Source organism: Diospyros lotus, chromosome 9, assembly GCF_014633365.1.
Source record: "Diospyros lotus cultivar Yz01 chromosome 9, ASM1463336v1, whole genome shotgun sequence".
In the NCBI taxonomy this organism is placed as follows: Eukaryota; Viridiplantae; Streptophyta; class Magnoliopsida; order Ericales; family Ebenaceae; genus Diospyros; species Diospyros lotus.
In genome coordinates, this window is record NC_068346.1 from 20177370 (window position 1) to 20199267 (window position 21898).

At 39.5% G+C, this 21898-nt stretch overlaps 1 protein-coding gene across 4 annotated transcripts in view; it reads left to right on the forward strand.

Annotated features, from left to right (window-relative positions):
• LOC127809555 (E3 ubiquitin-protein ligase UPL6) overlaps positions 1-21898 on the forward strand; it is a 117718-nt gene that overhangs the window by 20019 nt on the left and 75801 nt on the right. For 2 of the 4 annotated variants that reach the window (XM_052348426.1, XM_052348424.1), the window contains exons 4-5: positions 10882-10996; positions 12060-12240. In XM_052348426.1, coding sequence (XP_052204386.1) covers positions 10882-10996; positions 12060-12240 — 296 coding nt within the window. Of the gene's footprint in view, positions 1-10663; positions 10780-10881; positions 10997-12059; positions 12241-21898 lie in introns of all 4 variants that reach the window. The other 2 variants (XM_052348427.1, XM_052348425.1) reach the window with 2 other exon arrangements.

A 21898-nucleotide genomic window follows, 5' to 3' on the forward strand; every position in this document is an offset into this window, starting at 1 on the left:
AACCCCCAATCATCATCATCGGGGTACCCAATGCCTTGGATGGAGATTTCGGCATTTGAGGGAGTCAATCTACATTGGTGGATAAGGAAATGTGAGAGGCTATTCGAGTGGTACAACATACTGCAGGCACAAAGGGTATCCCTGGCCACTGCTTATTTCAATGAAATAGTGGATGTGTGGTTCCAAGGGTGCCTTAGTGTGAGGAGGGAATATACATGGAAGGAGTTCTTTGAGAAGTTATGTGAGAGATTTGGAGAAAGGAGCATGATGGATACCATAGAGGAATTCAATAAACTCAAGCAAGCAGGAAGTATAGAATCCTATTTGCAGAGGTTTGAGGAGTTAAGGTCATTCATGATCCGTCACAACCCCCTCCTCTCTGAAGCTTTATGAGTGGCCTTAGTGAAGAGTTGCAGCCAATGGTGAAAATGATGAGGCCAAGAACAGTGGAACAGGCCTTGGATAGTGCCCAGTTACAAGAAACATTGGTAGAAGCGATGATGAAGAAACAGAGGAAGCAACAACGAGGAACAGTCCTGGGCACATCTAATGAGGGGGGAAAGAACTACAACCGGGAAGTGTTGAAAGGAAAACAGGTAGGGGGATCGAGTTCAGTGCCATACGGGGAACAATTGAGAGAACAAAGGAGGTTGGCGGGCCTTTGTTTTCGTTGTGGAGACAAATACTATCAGGGATATTAGTGTAAGAGACAGATCCTCCTATTAGAGGGTGATGAGGAAGAGGACCAAGGAGAGACAAGAGAATTGAACCCCGGGGAGGAAGATGGAGAGGATAATGGGGAAATTTCGATCCATGCCCTGAAGGGGGTAACTAATAATAAGATTATGAAGGTGGAGGGCCGATCTAATGGATGTAACTTGATGATTCTTATCGACAGTGGGAGTACCCACAACTTTCTTAACGAAAGCATAGCCAAGAGACTGGAATGTCCACTCACGGGAACCCCACCCTTGAGTGTGACAGTGGCAAATGGGGATAGGGTGTTGAGCAAGTCGGCTTGTAATGGTTTTGGCTGGGAAATGCAAGGGGAGATGTTCGAGGCGGACCTAAGACTCCTACAACTCGGAGGCTGTGATGTTGTCCTAGGTGTAGATTGGATGAAGGGGGTGAGCCCCATAAGCTTTGATTTTAATAGGATAGAGGTATCCTTTGAAAAGGAAGGAAGAAGGATGACTTTGACAAGAGGAAAGAAAACGGGTAGTTGCAAAATGATCAATGGAAGGAGGCTGTAGAGAATGTTCAAAGGGAGGTGGAACCAGCTGGCACACTTATTCTCCATTTTGGCCATCGAGGAGGTAAAAGAAGGACGGGGGGTGCACGGAGAGATGTTATTGATAGTTAGCACACCCCAAGATGTGGCGGACAAGGTATCTTACTTAGACTTTCTTAATACATTGTTGTTAGAGTATGAGGATCTATTCTTGGAACCTACATCCCTTCCCCCTACTCGAGTTCATAACCACACAATCAACCTAAAACCTAACATCGAACCTGTTAATATTCGGTCTTACTGTTACCCCCCTACCCAAAAGAATGAAATTGAAATAATGGTTAAGGATATGCTTCAACAATCCATAATCTGTCCTAGCCAAAGTCCTTTTGCTTCCCCGGTTCTATTAGTAAAAAAAAAAAAAGGATGGAACATGGCAGTTTTGTGTGGATTACCACCAACTAAACTCCTTAACCGTCAAAGACAAGTTTCCCATACCCCTTGTTGAGGACCTTTTAGATGAATTACACAATGCCTAATTCTTTTCTAAGCTGGACCTTTGTTCGGGGTATCACCAAATTCGAATGAAATTGGAGGACATACCTAAAACAGCCTTTAGAACCCACCATGAGCATTTTGAATTCCTAGTGATGTCCTTTGGACTCACCAATGCTCCGGCCACCTTCCAATCCCTCATGAATTGTATATTCGAGCCTTACCTTCATAAATTCATACTTGTATTCTTTGATGATATACTCATCTATAGCTCCACCTTCGACCAACACCTATCTCACTTAAAGACCACTTTTAAGATCCTCAGATCTAACCAGCTCTTTATTAAGAAGTCTAAGTGTGCTTTTGGTCAAGGGTAAGTGGAATATTTAGGCCATATCATATCTAAGGGAGGGGTCAGCACGGACCCGAGAAAAGTAGAGGCTATGGTAGCTTGGCCAAGGCTTAATTCAGCAAGGGCTCTGAGGGGATTTTTGGGTTTGACAGGGTACTACCGTCGATTTGTGAAGGGTTACGGGGTCATCAGCAAGCCGTTGACAGAATTACTAAGGAAGGGAGGGTTTGAATGGGGGTAACCTGCAGAGGAAGCGTTCGGGCGAAAAAGGGGGGAAAGCTCTCCGTTCCTAGTTCTCCTGTAGTTGGATCCTCCGGAACCATAAGAATCCTTAGTTCGAATGGGATTCCAACTCAGCACCCCTTGAGTGAGATTTTGAGAAGAGTTGCTCTTTGGAGAGCATAGTACGATGAAAGTTGTAAGCTGTGCCGGTCTTAGGGCTGCCAAACTTTAGCAAACTTGTCATCCTAGAGACAGATGCAAGTGGCACGAGTATTGGAGTAGTGTTAGCTCAAGAGGGGAGGCCCCTGGCTTTTTTGAGTGGGGCTCAGTATATATGAAAAGGAGTTCATAGCTGTTTTGATGGCAGTGGACAAATGGAGACATTACCTTGAAGGGGGAAAATTCATAATTAAAATCGATCACGAAAGCCTAAAGTTCCTGTTACAACAGAAACTTCACACCAAGTTGCAGAAGAAAGGAATGTCTAAACTAATGGGGCTGGATTATGCCATACAGTATAGGAAAGGGAAGGAAAACACAACTGCGGACGCACTGTCAAGGTGCCACGAAGAGGGAAGTGTTGCAGCCATATCCCAGGTGGTGTCGGAATGGTACAATGAGGTTATTGATAGCTATGGGGAGGATGAAAAGATAAAGGGGATAATAGAAAAATTGATAGTGGGAACACAGGAAGGAGGAGAATATACTGTGAGTGGGGGATTGTCGAGGTGTCATGGAAGATTGGTGATTGGGAATGATATCGGGCTCAAGAAAAAGATCATGCAATTCCTGCACGAATCACCGTTAGGGGGGTATTTGGGCATGCAGAGCACTTATGTGCGGGTTAAAAGGTTATTTCATTGGCCAGGGATGAAGGCTGAAATTCGAAGATATGTGTTGTCTTGTGACACTTGCAAGAGGTGCAAATCTGAGAACATAGCCTATCCGGGGTTGCTACAGCCATTACCCATCCCCAACCAAGCCTGGACTAGCGTGTCAATGGATTTTGTGGAAGGGCTACCGAAATCAGAGGGAAGGGACAGTATATTGATAGTAGTAGACCGGTTGACCAAATTTGTTCACTTCATAAGGTTAACTCACCCTTATACCGCTCAAGATGTAGCCAGGGCCTTCCTTGATTGAGTGGTGAAGCTGCATGGGACTCCTAAGTACATTATCTTAGACTGGGATTGGATTTTTACAAGTCTAATGTGGCAGGAACTCATGAAGGCATTGGGAACCAAGCTAAGCATGTCCACATCCTACCACCCTCAATCTGACGAGCAAACGGAGAGGGTAAACCAAAGTTTAGAAACCTATTTGAGGTGTGTTTGCCTCTTACAACCCAAGGAGTGGCATTGGTAGTTGTCCCTAGCCCAATGGTGGTATACTACCAACCACCATTCCTCTATTAAAATGTCACCATTTGAAGCCTTATTCGGGTATCAACCGCCAGCCTTACTAGCTGTTGAGGGAGGATCCAATGTAGAAACGTTGGAAGAATACCTTTAGCAACGAAGATAGGTCACTCAACAGCTTAAGCAAGAGTTGGCATCGGCCAGGAACAGGATGAAGCAAGTAGCCGATCGAAAGAGAAGTGAAAGAGAGTTTGCGGTGGGAGATAATGTGTATTTGAGGCTGCAGTATCCACATCTCAAGTCAATTACTAAGGGGAAGGAAACTAAACTCAACCCTAAATACTTTGGTCCTTTTGCCATAGAAGCTAAGGTAGGACAGGTGGCGTATCGTTTAAAGTTACTAGAGGGGACCCAAATTCATCCAGTATTTCATGTCTCCCTCCTCAAGGAATTCGTGGGAACCCAACCAGTTAGCAAAGCCCTCCCTACATTCCCTAAAGAAGCTACTATAGTGGTGGAACCAAAGGCTATACTCAAGAGGAGGGTGGTGTACAAGCAGGGGGCTCCACTTATTCAAGTGTTGGTTAAGTGGCGTGGCAGCACTTCGGATTGCAGCACTTGGGAGTACCTCTCGAATCTCCTAAAACAATTTCCCCGAACGGCCAGTCTCCTTAGTATTTCTTAAGGACAAGAAATCGGTCAAGGCGGGGGAAATTGTCACGACCATCCCTAAGCAGCAGAATTTTTAATTTTCTTTGCACTGTAATTCTTCTGTTTTATCTTATTTTTACTGCTTTTCTTTCTGGCTATTATTGTAATTTCTAGTACCAGTTTGTTAGAAAGATTCCCCACGTGAAAGGGAGCTAGAATAGGACAAAACTTGTGATTACAACAGTTAGGAGGGGAGGATCGCCTGTGAATGCAGCCACCCAGCTATATCAACCCCAAGTCTATCCGGAGAAGGCATTGAATATGAACTTTGCATTCTGATTTTTGTCTATCTCCTAGCTCTTCTCTATCTCCCTCATAACTCTCATTCTCTACATCCCTCCCATTTCTCTGTTTACACCGATTACATTTCTTTAATACCATCCGGATTGAAGGTGTAATCCTATTGTCACCTACAGTCGTGACAGATAGGAAAATTCCTGCTTTAGAATAAGCCACTTCTATTCTCAGAAAATATTTGAGTGTACCAAGATCTTTAATCTCGAATTCCCGGGCCAAATTGTCCTTGAGGACTTTCTGTTCTTCACCATCATTCCCTGTAATAATTATATCATCTACATAAACTAGTAAGGCTGCCACCTTATCTTTTATTGAGTGTTTAATAAATAAGGTATGATCACCTTTGCTTTGGTGATATCCCATGGATCTCATTGCCTTAGAAAATCTACCAAACCAGACTCGTGGTGACTGCTTGAGGCCATAGAGCCTTTTTAAACTTACATACCTTGTTTGAATCTTCTTTCTGGAGGTAGTTCCATGAACACTTTCTCCTCTAAATCCCCATGTAGAAAGGCATTCTTCACATCTAGGTGTTGTAATTGTCACCCATAGTTTGCTGTTAGTGATAGCAGTATTCTCACCATTGTCATTTTTGCCATAGGAGTAAAGGTCGCAAGGTAGTTTACTCCATAGGATTGAGTGTAGCCTTTAGCCACTAGTTGGGCTTTACACCTCTCCATTGTACCATCTACATTGAATAGGAATTTGGAAGAAATGGAGGGAAATTAGATTGAAAAGGAGAAGATGCAACAAGAATTGGGGAAGATTTATAAAGAAAGAGAGAGAGAGATAAGAGGGAAATTGAGAGAGAATTGATGAGAGGGAAATTGCTGAATTTAATTATCATTCCAAACATACCATCCTCTAACTACTCCAGCCATATTTATAGGCTTTCTTGGTAAGGTACAAACTATTAAGCAGTAAGGTACAACCACTAACTAATACATGTAATATCCTATACCTAATCTACCATTGGGGTCATGACAATTCTCTCTTATTGGGAGGTTTCTTGTCCCCAAGAAACTTATTACAATCGAGCTGTTGTTTCTTCGTCCAATGTCCATCTTCACCATTTGGTTTATTTTTCGCCTTTTCTTGTTCTTATCTCTTATTTTCCTTTTCTTTTTCCTCAACAGTAACTGTACTATGATTTGTTGCAACACCAAGTCCAGCTGTCCACCTCTCCCCTATTGCAATTGAAAATAGTTTCAATTGATCTATCATTCCTGCAACCATATAATTTTCAATCGTAGAAAGGAATTCAAGCTTCTCTGCAGGCCAAAATCTGATTTGACTCTGCAGCTCTCCAACTAGAATATGAATAATCAAGACAGCAAGGGTCTTGTTCTCAACATCTTTTTCTTCCTAGTTGCAAGTGTACACCAAAGGCTCACTTTCAATAGTTTTTTCTCCAGCGAAACCTCAATAACTTCTTCAGCAATTACCAATCCTTTCTTGTCATCCTGAATTGCCTGATTCAATTAAGGTTTTTCCTCATTCCTTACTACTACCTTTCCTATTCTCAGGTCCTCATTAATCTCATACCTCTCATCAGCTTCATGAACACTATCTTGCTCGCAATCCTCCTCTTTCAATGCTACTTCATCAACTTCCTGCACTACTTGATTGGCAGCCTTAGAAGTACTGTCAATCTGTTGGTTGCTCATAGAATAATTTTTAGGCTGTAGCCCATGCCTTTTGTATATCACTTCTAAAGCAAGCTCCCGTAACCTTGCTTTCTTGATAGCTTGCTTAACAGACTGCATCATCTTGATAGTTGTTCGTAGTTCATCTTTAAGGCCACTAATGAAATTGGAAATGAAGTATTGCTCCGTTAAGGCAGGTTGCAAAGTCAACATCAAGGAACTTAATTCTTCAAATTGGATTTGATACTCCATCACTGATCCCACTTGACTTAGTTTATGAAATTCGTCAATCGCATCGGTCATTGACTTCTCTCCAGATCAGTCACTTCGATCATTTACAAACTTAGTCCAATTAACCTCAGGTTCAGTTGGAATACTGACTCGATACATCCTAGCAAGCTGGATCAGCAATGCATCCATTCAGTCCAAATTTTGGCCAAAATTATCAAGACTTTCTCGGTATTTATCAAATTCTGTCTGCATCATGTGGATGCCTTCCACCATCTCCTCAAGTTACTTACCTCAAATGGTTTGTTGCTCTAAGGATAGCCTTCCAGTACTCGATTTAGCAACCTGAGTAAGAGCTGTCGAGATCTACAGAGACCGCCTGCTGATAATTTGATCCACTATGTTTCAACTATGAAAATTAGCTATAATCACAGTCGAAACTCACCGGGCCTACTTCGCTTCAAGAGTTGAACACGAATTGCCAGAGTTTTAGCCAAGAATCGACTTGTAGGTATCACCTCTTGGATTAGCTGCTCTAGATCTACTTCGTCTTTAGCTTCTGGATCACTTGAATTGTCTGGCCTTGCTTCGCTATCTAGGTCGCCGAAATTCCGCTAGGCTCTGCTTTGCCTTTCAATTCTAGACCTCGACAATTGGAGAAGATATTCACAATCGGTCCTATATCGGTCTCGACAGATCTACCAATGGAGTTCGCCTAGCTTATCGGACCCTTGCAATGGATCGCTATCTGCCCACTATCAAAGCAAATTCAAGATTGCCCGGGCATGCTTCCACGCTGCACCTTCACTACTCGCTGGAATTGAAGTGATTCAACAATCTCCCTAGCTGCGCCTTCTTCTCACCCAATCATCGTCCAATGTTTGGAATCATCGGAATTTGCTTATCTCTGCCTTTGGCCTGAAATCACCAAACTTTGCTTCAAAGAAATCGATCTGAATTGGTAACGGGATCAGAGACACTTGAGTTTATCCCCGCTTCCAGATTGTAGCTAGGATCAGGATCTGTTGTGCTAGATTCCTCGTTGAGGAACATTGCCTTCAATATTCAAGTCATATCGGATTACGGAATCAGCTTCGCTTACAATTCGCCAAGAATCGTTGGCACCGTTCCTTCTCGCCTCGGTCACATGCAATGACCTAGATTGATTTCGAGAGTCGCTCGCTCTACGTTGCCTTAAACGTCTCTTGAATTCCGTTGCAGTGACTGCCTTCCTGAATCGTCTAGATCCAGGTCAGTAGTCAAGGGACAGCTTGGCTTTGAGTTCGCCTCTACTTGCTTGGATCTGCTTCATTATCAGCCGAATTTTACTCGCCTAAAGCATCATAAATCGCCTGGCTCGTCGGAATTAGTTGCACTGAATCGCCTTGGTTAACTGCTAAAAACATCCAGATCACAGTCGAGAATCGTTTGCTTTGATACTAAATGTCATGGCCCTAGGGTTTGCTTGGGCTTTGAATAGGAATTTGGAAGAAATGGAGGGAAATTAGATTGAAAGAGGGGAAGATACAACAAGAATTGGGGAAGATTTACAAAGAAAGAGAGAGATTAGAGGGAAATTGAGAGAGAATTAATGAGAGGGAAATGGCTGAATTCAATTATCATTCCAAACATACCATCCTCTAACTACCTCAGCCATATTTATAGGCTTTCTTGGCAAGGTACAAACTATCAAGCAGTGAGGTACAACCATTAACTAATACATATAATATCCTATACCTAATCTACCCTTGTGGTCGTGATAGTTCCATCCTGAACTGTCCTAAGAAAATTCTTGAGCTTGTTGATCTCATTTGCATTCAACTGATTAAGATCAGATCTAGTAAAGGATTCTGCCTTATTAGTGGAGCCTTCCTCTTGCTTGTTGTTTGAGAGATAGGCTTGATTTTTTGAAGCTAAACTTTTGAAACCTACTGTCTTATTTAGAACAGCCTCATTCCCATGCAGTTTAAAGCATGTTTCTCAAGTGTGCCTTGGCTTCTTACAATAGGTGCACCGCAACCTGTCGTGATTTTTATTTTTTGAATGCACATCAGATTTCCCTAACTAGGATTTAAATCTAGTTCCCTCTCCTTTATTGGACATCATAGCTAATCCCTCTGAACTAGGTTCACTGAGCATAGCTATTCTTCGGTTCTCTTCACTTCAAACTATGGAAAACACCTCATTAAGAGATGGTAGTTTTTCTCTTCCAAGTATTTCGACCATAACCTGATCATACTTAGTATTGTGTCTTGCAAAAAATTTCACAATTTTGTCCCTCTCAAGAATATGATTAAAAGTGGCAGCATCCTCACTATACACCATCTTAATATCTTGGTAATGATAAAGTTCAATACACAATCCATTCATCTTGTTGTAGTAATCGATTACTGTTAAAGACCCTTGTTTAGTGCTGTTTATTTTGGTTTTAGTTTCAAAAATCAGTGAGGCATCTTGTACTTTAGAGTAGGTATGCTTAACTATATCCCAAATATCTTTCCCAAAAGACAAGAACATATGATTTTTGCTTACCTCAAGTTGCATTGAACTCCACAACCAGGACATGGTCATGGAATCCTCAATATCCCACATTGTGAATGTGGGATCAAAGGTCTTTGGAGCTGGTGTAGTTAAGTGAGCAATCTTCCCTCGGCCTTCGAGAAAGGTCCTCACTAGCTTTGCCCATTATAGGTAGTTCTTGCCGTCTAAACGGTAGGAGTGATGCATTCCTGGCAACTCTCCGGCAAGGGAGTTTCCGGTTGGCTGATCAAACGGAGCTGTTTCTCTTGTTGTCATGGATGGAGCAACCTCATAAATTTTTAACATATTCAATGGAACAATTGGCTGAATGAGTAGGACAATTATAACTGAGAAGGTGCAATGAAGGTAGAATAGATAGGATGAAAGAGGACAAGAAGATGCAATGAAGGCACACTAGGGTTTAGAAGTAATAGGAAGGTACTGTAGGCTCTGATACCATGTAAGAATGGAATTCTTTCACTATCACTTTACATGATAATCCCTAGTTATAGGTGTCAGCAACTAGGGTTTCCCTAAGTAACAAGAAACAGCAACAAGAGTAATGTTTCTGTATTGGGAAAGATGGCAGCTGATATGGAATGATTCAATCATTGATTGATGATTAATTAATTGATGATTGATTGGTGATTGATTATATATGTTTCCTAGATTGATTGACTGTATATATTGTTTTCTAAAAGTAAAATTGTATCTTCTAGATTAAATTATGTTTCCTATCTTGGTTGTATCCTAAATTGTATAGATCCTAGGATTCTTTCCTAAAGTTAGTTGTTTCCTATTTTTGTAAAGAAGCTTGTATAAATCAAGCTTTTCTAGTGAATAAAAAAAGTGAGACAGTAAAGTTATTTTTTTTCCAAAACTTGACAATAGGATTAAGGAATTACAACATGGGCAAGATTACAACACGTGAAAATAAGGAAAGATTACCTATACACAATTCTAGGAAAGTTTCCTAAGTTGGAATTAAGAAAGTATCCTAATCTAGATTTAGAAATTTCTAAAAACACAAGATCAGAATAGCATCCAGTTTCCCTACCGGATGATGAGCCAACCTTTCCTTCTTCTTCATTTTGTTAATCCTACGGGAATCAACAGCTTAAGATATTTAAAGTGTGCTTTTTTGGTCATTTAATCTAGTAAACATGCCACTGTAATTTTCCATATATGCAGCATGCTGTAGAGATGTACACCTTCAGAATATCCATCCACAGGATCCCTGACTCGGGGTTTTATTATTTAACCTTTGAGACTGAGCATCATTCCGTGTACAGAGAACTTAGGTACCAGTTGGATTTTTATTGCACAAATGGTTTGTGCTTAGAATTGCTATATTTAAACCATCTGGTGTATAAGTTTTATGTTTCAGCAATTTCCTTGAGTGTATATTACATAAATATATATGTTTGTATGTATAATGTTTGCTTTAAAATAATTTTGGGCTTGCATCCTCTAGAGATGGTGCTCGTTCTAGTTTATTCCCTCCCTGCCTCACACAACGAACTTGTGCTTATGCATGGTGTAATTTACAATAGATGTATCTCCTTATTGTTGTACACAATTGCTTGTGGCTTCTTTTTGCTAGATTTCTAAAATATTGAAGGATGTTGAAGAACAAAGAATAAAATGAAGCTATTCTTTTCCAATTAAATTTAATACAGACAAAGCTGCTTCAGAATCCTATTTTTGTGGCAAGAGTGTGTACGCATCATTTTACTTTCCCCTCATTCATTATTTGCATAGGCTTTGCTTTGTTCGTCCAAACTTATTTCCATTATTTATTTATTTATTTTTATCATGCAGCAGGTGATATTCTAAGGCTTTTCTCAGGTTCTGACTATTTCTCTAAGCGAAGTATAGTTGATTACAGGGTGAAGAAACTTGCCTATGCTTGTATTCAAGCAGTTTATCAAAATAGGTTTGTGGTTTGCACTCCTCTTGTCAACTATTAGCTTCTCTTGAATGAGGCAATCATTTCCTGATTTGTAATTCATTTTTTCTGTAAACTAGTTAAATGTATTATGCATGACAAGGCTTTTAACACCTCTGTGTACTTTTTCATGTGTACTGCATGAGTTGTTTATGCTTTGGGACATGATATAAATCCAGCAAAAAAACTATCTACCAAGTTGGTTTGCTGAAGCATTTTTTTCATTGACCCATTGGTTTGTGTTTATACGCCTGGTGATAAATTTTTGTTGTGTGCTTCCTGGTTTTTACTTTTATTTTTTTATTTTTTTTTATACTTGTTGCACTTCTAGTTATATGCTTGTTTAACCAACACACAAAAAATGTAATTGAGAAGAATATTTCATTTTTAACCAGCTGATAGTCTGATAGTCATCATGTGTGATTGTGTGGTCCAATTTAAGTTGGATAAGTTAACCTTGTTAATGCTAACTTGGGCTTATCTTGGACTAGTCCTTGGATTTAGCTTTGGCCCTATAGAGCTTGTAAGCATATTTTATTTTATTTTTTGTTGCTTGTACTCATTTTCCATAAATGTGTACCAGCTTGAGTTAGGTCCTTAGAGAAATATGAAAAGCAGACTGTTATATGATTAGTGGCTCAGGTATCAATGGTGCAGGTAAGATATTCATGATTGCACAATAAGAGCAAGTACTCTATGCCAATTGAACTATTCTTGTTCTCATGCATTGTCTTATAGCATATATTATTATTTTCTTTGGTTTTCATTTTTATGCCTTTGGCAGTTATCACTTCTTTTTTTTTTTTTCTCTGTTTTTACTGATTATAGAAGTATGAGGGAGAATCAATGTCTTAGAAAATTCTTCTCTTTAAGTTTTTGTCTTTTGGTTATGCAATGTCAAGTTTCTGATATTAAGTCTGTGTAGTAATGGCTAAAATAAAGTTGTTCATACTTTCTTAAATCATTTTGGTTTAGAACTATTACTTGTTGAGGCTACTTTTATATTTTAGTTTCTTTCAGACGGGGAATTTACCATATTTCTTTTTGGCAGAAATCAATTTAAGGATAAGCTGTTCATGACATCTGATAAGTCCAGTACTTCGACAGTCCTTTTATTAGAGACAGTAGTTTTGTTAACTGATCGCAGACTTCCATGGTTGTGCAAGATAATTGGCCATCTTTTGCAAAAAAATGCATATACTCTGTTGAGAGATATTGTATTTGCTGGGAAGGTACATTTTGCCCTTTATGGTTTTGATTTGTCTTTCAGTTGGTGTATCCCATACTATAATGTCTTCATCCTTCTCTTCTTGCATGCATATCATCTGCAATTGAACATTTCTTTTAGGATAATTTTTTTTCTCTTTTCCCAAAATAGTAATTGTGGCAAGGCATCGTTAATTTGTATGCCTATGTACTATTACCAAGTGTGAATATGGGTGACTGAAATGTTGAGAAGTTCTTTTGAGTATTTAACTGGATTTTCCAAATGCTAAATGTTTCTAAAACCATATTAGAATATTATTGAGATCCCTATGCCAGCATGACCTATTTTAGTTCAGCATCAGTATTATTATTGTAAACATATTTACAGTTTTGTTGAATTCATTTTTTCCCCTAGATTTAGTGTTTGTAAGAAGTTTGTTTGTTTGGTTTGTGTAGAAACTGAATAATTCTTGCTATATTAAATATGTACATGGCCGAGTCCTCTTATAGAGGAGAAAGAATACAACATAGGAAACTATAACACCTAAGAAAGAAAAGATACATATGTACATTCTTAGGAAAGTTTCCTAAGTCTGAATTAGGAAAGTATCCTATTCCAAATTTGGAAACTTCTAAAATAGATTCAGTGTAGCCTCTCTTGCATATTAGGTCTTCAAAGAAGAGAGGCTACGTTGAATCTATTTTAGAAACTCCCCTTTAAGCTAGTGAATGAATGTCTATCATTCCCAACTTGCATATTAGGTCTTCAAATCTCTTGATTGTTAGCCCCTTAGTTAACATATCAACCACTTGTTCCTCGGATGGAACATGGGGAATGCGAACTAGACCTGCATCCAACTTCTCCTTTATGAAGTGTCGGTTTATCTCTGTATGCTTTGTCCTGTCATGCTGAATAGGATTACGAGCAATACTAATTGCTGATTTATTGCCACAAAACAATTCAATTGGACCTTGAATCTTGATCCTTAAATCTTCTAGAATGATCCTTAGCCATAGTAACTCGCATAAACCAAGAGCCTTTGCCCTAAATTCTGCCTCTGCATTTGATCTTGCCACAATACTTTGTTTCTTACTTTTCTAAGACACAAGATTTCCACCTAAGAACACACAATACCTGGTTGTTGATCTTCTATCAGTAAGAGACCTTGCATAGTCTGCATTTATGAAGCGTTTGATGTCCAACTCCGCCCCTGCTTTGAACAAGATATCCTTGCCTGGTGTAGCTTTTAGGTAGCTTAAAATCTTCCTTACTGCCTTCATATGCTGCTCGGTTGGGCTGTGTATGAATTGGCTTACTAGGCTAACAAAAGTAATGTTAGGCCTAGTATGAGAGAGAGAGATTAATTGGGCAACCAACCGCTGATATCTTCCCTTTTTCACTGGTTGACTGTTAGGGTTTTCACATATTTTGTTGTTAGGTTCAACTGGTATGTTAGATCCTTTTCCCCTTGTCAACCTCTATTCTTGGAAAATACTCGAGGACACCGAGGTCTTTAATCTCAAATTCCTGAGCTAAATTTTCCTTGTGAATCTTATGTTCTTTTTCATCATTTTCGGTGACAATTATGTCATCCACATATACCAATAGTGCAATTACCTTCTCTTCCCTTGAGTGCTTAATGAAGAGGGTGTGATCACCCCATGCTTTAACTGTATCCCATAGATCTCATGGCATTAGAAAATGTACCAAACCAAGCTCGTGGGGACTGCTTGAGTCCATAGAGAGCCTTCTTAAGCTTGAAAACTTTCCCTGACTCTCTTTCCTAAAATCCGAGAGGTAATTTCATGAATACTTCCTCCTCCAAATCTCCATGTAGGAAGACATTCTTCACATCTAATTGCTGTAGCTTCCATCCAAAGTAGGCTGCTAGTGAAAGGAGAATTCTCACGGTTGTCATCTTTGCTACAGGGGCAAAGGTCTTAAGATAATCTATGCCATAGGACTGAGTATAGTCCTTGGCTAGCTACCTGGCTTTATACCTTTCCAAGGTTCCATTAGCATTATATTTCACATTAAAGATCCACCTGCAGCCTATTGGAGTGACCCCCTTTGGTCTAGATATCAACTCCCATGTCTGATTCTTATTTCGTGCTCTCATTTTCTCCAACATAGCTTATTTTCAGTTTTGATCCTTTAGAGCCTCATCAACTAATTTAGGAAGCTTTTGTGGTTTTGGGAAAGATGGTGGTAGGACAGAAAATTAGTCAAGAGGTGTTGAGTACAGCATCTAACCCCCTTTTTAACAGCAATACGAAGGTTTAAATCATCAGGAGTAGGGTTAGATTGAATTGAAATTGAAGGCTGTATGAGTTCCATGCCTAGACTTGGGTTTGATGTTGATGCAGGTTGACGCTCCAGAATGGGCTATCTTCTTTTGAATACATAAGAAGAGCCTTTAAACCTAACCAGAGATGGCAGCTGTTGAGCAGCTTGTTCATTGCCACTTGAGGACGAGGAGTAGATAGGAGGCTAAGTAGATAGCCTTCCCGTGCGTACATAGTTTCCCACCCAAAAGTTGATAACCGCTTATGTACTACATCCCCCATCTCTACTCGAGTACAATCCGCTACTGCACTAATTGAATTTTGTTTTATTTGCTATTTCCACACCTACTATTGCCTCTTGTGATTACAAAATACGTAAATACACACGATACCGTAAGTACATAACAATACCCTCCCCCTTGAGACATTTCTTGTCCTTAAGAAATAGTAAGTAGGCTGGCAGCTCTAGGGAATTGATTAAGTAAGTCTGGGAGGCATTTCCAGGTGTTGTTGTCCTCATGCCAGCTGGATCACTTCACCAACACTTGCATGATCGGTGCCCTTTGTTGATAGATTACCTGCCTATCCACAATAGCAGTTGGTTATGGGGAATCACTAACTTGCAAAGCTCCTTGAGGTAAGTGGGGACTCATTTGTTGTCCCCCTACTGCCTTCTTCAACAAAGATACATGAAAGATCGGGTGGATCTGGGTACCCTCCGGTAATTATAGCTTATAGGCCACACTTCCAACCTTGGCCACAATAGGGAAAGGACCTTGGCCACAATAGGGAAAGGACCAAAATACCTGGGGCTGAGCTTGGAGATAGGACTAATAGTTAGTGACCTAAGATGGGGTCCTTTTAACTTCAAATACACTTCTTCCCCCACACAAAATTCCCTTTCAGTCCTCCCTCTATTTGCTAGCTGCTTCATTCGATTCTAGGCCATGGCTAGGTTTTTTTTAAGTTGCTGTATGACCTGCTGCCTCTTAGCAAGTGTTCATCCACGGCTGCCACACTTGTGGGCCCTGGGAGGGCTAGCAATAGGGGTGGTTTGTAACCAAAAAGGGCTTCAAAAGGGGACATCTTAATAGCACTGTGGTGGCTGTAATTATACCACCATTGAGCCACAAAAAGCCATTTGTGCCAGTCTTTAGGGTGTACAAAACACAAGCTTCTCAGGTAAGTCTCTAAGCATTGATTGACCCTTTTTTTTGTCCATCTGTTTGGGGATGGTAGGTAGTAGATAGGTTCAACTTAGCCCCTAAGGATCTCCACAAAGTTTGCCATAGAAGACTGGTAAATACCTTGTCCTTGTCAGATATTATAGTCATTGGAACACTATGCACTTTCACCACTTGGTCTAAGAAGATCCAGGCTACTTCTCGTGCAGTGTAGGGGTGAGTTAGACTTAGGAAATGGGCAAACATTGTGAACCAGTCTACCACTACAAATATGCAATTTCTCCCTTTAGAATTTGGCAACCCTTTTATAAAGTCTATTGATATGCTCTCCCAAGCCTACCCTGCAATGGTCAATGGCTGTAATAACCTTGGGTAAGCCACAGTTTCATGTTTGCATCTTTTGCACACATTGCATGCTAGAACAAACTTCACAACTTCCTCCTTAAGCTTAGGCTAGCAAAACAATTGCTTAATCTTGTGATAAGTGTTTTGTATCGTTGAGTGGCCCCCAATAGGTGACTCATGTAAGGCCTGTAATATCTTCTTCTTCAATTCTACACTGTCCCCAATAACAAGCCTCCCTTTGTACCTTATCACCTCATTCACATAAGTATACCCTTCCTTACTTGTTGGATCTATAATTTTGCTCTAGGAGGGTCTTGACCTGATCATTTGCCTCATAACTTCTTGCCACTTCTTGACACTAGTTGGGTACCACAGTAGTGATAGATGCAACCATTCCTTCCTCCATACACCTACAAAGAGCATCTGCTGCAATGTTCTCCTTCCTCTTCTTATTGAATAACATGATCCAGGCTCATTAACTTGGTCATCCCCTTCTTTTGTAAGTGAGTGTGAAGTTTCTGTTGTAGCAAAAACATATATGTTGAGGCCATTTCTCCCTCCTTTCAGGTAGTATCTCCATTTCTCCACTGCAAATATGATTGCCAAAAGCTCCTTCTCATATATGGTGAGGCCTACATGCCTGGGGGCTAAGGCCTGGCTTATAAAAGCTAAGAGCTTACCCTCCTGCATCAGAACAACCCCTATACCCATCCCACTTGCATCAGTTTCAACCACAAAAGTCTTACTAAAATTTGGCAAACTCAACACTGGGGCTTCACTCATTGACTTCTTTATTAGTTCAAAGGTGGTCTTAGCCTCTTGGCTCCACACAAAGTTATCCTTCTTTAGCAAATCTGTTAGTGGTTTGCTAATTCCCCCATACCCCTTCACAAATCTCCTATAGTAGCCAGTCAGCCCCAAAAATCCTCTCAAGGCCTTAAGGGTTGTAGGCCTTAGCCAATTTGTCATGGCTGCCACTTTGTTTAGGTTCGTACTCACTCCCTAACTAGAAATGATATAGCCCAAATACTCCACTTGACTTTATACGAAGGCACATTTTGACCTTTTGATATAAAATCGGTTGAGTTTGAGAATCTCAAATGTAGTCCTTAGGTGTTTTAAATGGAGGCCAAAGGTAGGGCTATATATCAAAATGTCATCAAATAACACAAGTATAAAGTTTCCTATCAGCAAACTGCTTCATTTGATTCTGGGCTGTGGCTAACTCCTCCTTAAGTAGTATGAGCATCTCCTCCTAGTGTTGCAAGTATTGGTCCACTATAGCCACTAAATTTTGATAGTTCATCACAACAAGTAGGGGAGGGGGGGGTTAAATCCAAATAATGCCTCAAAAGGAGTTATCTTTAGAGAACTATGATAGTTGGAATTATACCACCATTGTGCCAACGGCAACTACCTACTATTCTAGTTTTTAGGTTTTGCAAAACATACACATCTTAAGTAGGCTTCGAAACGTTGATTCACCCTCTCAGTTTGCTCATCAGTCTCAAGGCAATAAGCTGTGGACATATACAGTCCAATCACCCCCAAACTTTTAAAAAATTCTTGCCAAAAAAACATCGATAAATATCTTGTTCAGTGTTATTAAAAGCCTAGGGCGCACTAAGGCACAAAAGAGTGTTGGGAGTCTAAGGCACAAGACGCAAGGTATCTTGTCCAGTGTTATTAAAAGCTCAGGGCGCACTAAGGCGTAAAAGGGTGTTGGAGTCTAAGGTGCAAGGCGCGAGGCGCAAGCCTAATGGAACTAGGCGCATTCTAATTAAAAAAAAGAAAAATACATATCCTAGTTGAAGAATAAGATATAAAATAGGTCATAACTCGTAATAACATATTCACAAGCATGTTATCAAGGAAATTAAAAAATTCAACATATACTAATGAAAAAAACAATAAAAAATGCCAAAAGATGCAATCTAAAAGTCTTTAAGTCAACTTAAATTAGATTTTAAAACAATTTATAGGTCTTAAATCTTAATCAAGATTAACTAATTATGCATTTTGAATAATCTCAAAATTATCTTCATCATCAAGATCAAATATTTCCATATTTTCATCATTAGAAGCATCATCTCTAATATCTTCTTTCACATCATCTCCCTCTCCATCTTCATCTAGTTCAAATTCAATTGAAGCATTTGAAGTAATAGTCTTTTTACTCATTGTTAAATTTGTAGTTGAAGCAATAAATTTAAACTTTAAACAGTAAAAAATTAAATAAAGTAATAAATAGTAAAATAAAAACCTAAAACATAGTTTAAAAAGCCTAGGCGCGCCTAAGCCCAAGGCGCCTTGGGCCTAGGCGTGCCTTGATGGCACTATGCCCAAGTTGCCTTGGGCATAGGTGCGGCTTGCGCTTAGGCGTGCCTTTAATAACACTGATCTTGTCCTTGTTAGAGACGATCGATTTGGGAACCCTATGTACTTTTACCACTGAATCTAGGAATAATCGAGCCACCTCTTGTGTTGTGAAGGGGTGAATCAAGCTCAAGAAATGAGCAAATTTAGTAAAAGTCTGTCAACTACTACCAAGATCACCTCTTCCTTCTAATTTTGGTAGTCCTTCCATAAAATCCATAGAGATTCCCTCCCAAGCCTGTTCAGGTATCTAATGGCTGCAAGAGACTAGGATAAGCAACCTGTTCATGTTTGCAGCGTTGACAGACTGCACAACTCAATACAAAATCAGCCACATCCTTTTTGAGGCTAGTCCAAAAGAATAGCTGCCTCACCTTATAGTAGGTAGTTCTCAGTCTAGAATGACCTCCCAAAGGAGAATTATGTGACGACTGTAAAATCCTGCCTTTTAATTGCTCATCTTCCTCGACAACCGATCATCCTTTGAACTGTATTAACCCATTAGAGAGTGTATAACTAGGTTTACCAGCTGGCCTAATTGTTAGTTGTGGTTAAAAGGTCTCACCTACCTAGTCTTCTCATAACTCTCGAAAATATCTTGCACCCAATTTGGTACAACTGCAATGATAGCTTGGCAATTACCTTTTGTCAGCACCTTGAAGCTAACAAGGACTATTACAGAATTCTACACAGAGAATTCTGAGATAATCCAGAAAGAGAGAGAAAAGAATAATAGAATTGGGGAGAGAGAGAATCAGAATCTTTTCTAATCATGCCTCGAGGCATAGGCCTCCTTACATTTTTATAGTCAGTTATGGGCACCTTCTAGAAGGTATACCCAATAAGCATAGTCAGTAACTGCCTCGATACAACCTGGACAGCTTACAAAATTTGAGTTTGGACTATCCTACCCTTAGGAATGTGACACCTTTTTTCCTCCCTCCTTGAATGAGCATTAGCCACCACATTATCCTTTACCTTCTGCTATTGTATTATATAATCTAAGCCTAGTAATTTTGATACTCCCTTCTTCTATAATTGTGTTTATAGCCTTTGTTGCAATAAAAACTTGAGGCTTTTGTGATCAGTTTTGATAATAAACTGATTCCCTTCAAAATAATGCTTCAATTTATCTACAACTATCAACAGTGTTCTAAAAATTAGCCTAGGCAGCCACTGGCCGTCACGATTATAGCCTAATCAACCCCCTTAGGCGCCGACCTGGCTAATCGATACCGGGCAGCACCTAGTCAGCCAAGGCGGTCGCCTAGCCGCATGAACCGCTTGGGCCGATTATGGCTTAATCGGTCGCTTGGGCCACATGAATCGCTTGGGCCGCCTAATCTATTTTGTATAAATCGATAGTTAGGCTTTTTGTTTCCCCTTACCCCTTATCTCTCTCGTCGCTTTCCCCTTCTCTCTCTTGCGCACCATCGTTGATCATCTCTTGCGGAGTCGCCGTCGTCGTTGCCATCACTGCTTGCTCTTTCTGTCTCAGCCTCTCTCGTTACACGCTGTTGCCGTCTTTTGTGGAGTCGCTCCAGTCAGTCTCTCTTGGCCCTGATTTCCCTAGGCCGCCGCTATCAATCATCTCTCTCTTGTTCTTTCTTTGCCCTAGCCTGATACCCCAGTTTATATATATATATATGTATAAGTTTTTGTTTATATAACAGATTTATTTATACATATAAATATATTGTTTATATATAAATTTATATATATATAAATAGCTATTTATATGTATAAATATATATAAGTTTCTGATTTATATATATAAGTTTTATTTATCTTTTTAACTTTGATTTATCTGAAAATAACATGAAATTGCAATAAAAACTAAAAAAAATAAGGCAATCTGCCTAGGCCCCACCTAGGTGTCCTAGGCACTAATCGGGCACCAGACTGGGCCCTAACGCGTTTTAAAACACTAACTATCAACATAGAATTCAACTCTTTATCATACACACCGAGTCCCAAGTGTTTCGGGGTAAGAGCTTGACTGATGTAGGCCAGTGGTTTCCCTTCTTGCATCAACATAGCCCCCACTCCAGTGTCACAAGCATTAGTCTCTACCACAAATGGCTTAGCAAAATCAGGTAATGCTATGACAGGAGCCTGAGTCATAGCCCTTTTTAATGATAGAAAAGTAGCCTCAACAAGTGTTATTAAAGGCGCGCCTAGGCGCAAGGCGCACCTAAGGGCGCCTAGAATGCTTCCATGTGGGTGTAGACCACCAAGATGTGCCTAGGCCCAAGGCACCTTGGGCTTTGTTTAATTTTTTAATTGTTTTTTAGGTTTTTGTTTTACTGTTTATTGCTTTATTTAACTTTTTACTGTTTAGGGTTTAAATTTATTGCTTCAACTACAAATTTGACAATGAGTAAAAGGGATACTACTTTAAATGCTTCAATTGAATTTGAATTAGATGAAGATAGAGAGGGAGATAATGTGGAAGAAGATATTAGAGATGATACTTCTAATGATTAAAATATAGAAATGTTTGATCTTGATGATGAGGATGATTTTTAGATTATTTAAAATGCATAATTAGTTAATCTTGATTAAGATTTAAGACCTATACATTGTTTTAATATTTAATTTAAGTTGATGCTAGATGTAGAGCCAATTAAATTGGCTTGAACCAAGATAAATTTGTTGTGTCTCCTTTATGGTTTGATCTTTTCAATTCCGTTAATTTCTTTTTGTTGTTCATTTTTTCTGTTCTTATAATTCCACTGCATCCGTGAGTGTTGGAGAGGGTTTATGAGAGGGTTTTCTTGCTTAAGGGTATAATCTAAGAATCTTAAGGTTAACAGTTAACTTAAAGACTTTTAGATTGCATCTTTTGGCATTTTTTATTGTTCCTTTCATTAGTATATGTTGAATTTTTTAATTTCCTTGATAATATGATTGCGAATATGTTATTAGGAGTTATGACATATTTTATACCTTACTCTTCAACTAAGATATATATATTTTTTTCCTTTTTTTGTTTTAGTTAGTGCTCGCCTAGTTCCATCAGGCGCACACCTCGCCTTACGCCATGCGCCTTAGGCTCTTAATACTTTTTTGTGTCTTGGGCCTTTAATAACACTGGCCTTAACCCTAATATTCTAGTGGAAGTTATCGTTCTTGAGTAATTTTGTCAAATTATTGCTTAGTAGTCCATACTGTTGTATAAATCGTCTGTAGTATCCTATTAACCCCAAGAAACCTCTTAATTCTTTAATTGTTGTTGGCCTTAGCCACTTAACCATGGATGATATTTTCTTAGGGTCAATGTTGACTCCTCTCGAGATTATATGACCCAAATACTCCACCTGTCCCTTAGCAAAGGTACATTTTGACAACTTTACATACAATTGAATGATTGATTTAACTTGGGGATCTCAAATGCTATCCTTAGGTGGGATAGGTGCTTATTAAAAGTAGGGTTGTAGATGAGGATATCATTAGAGAAAACAAGTATGAATTTCCTCAAATAAGGGCTGAA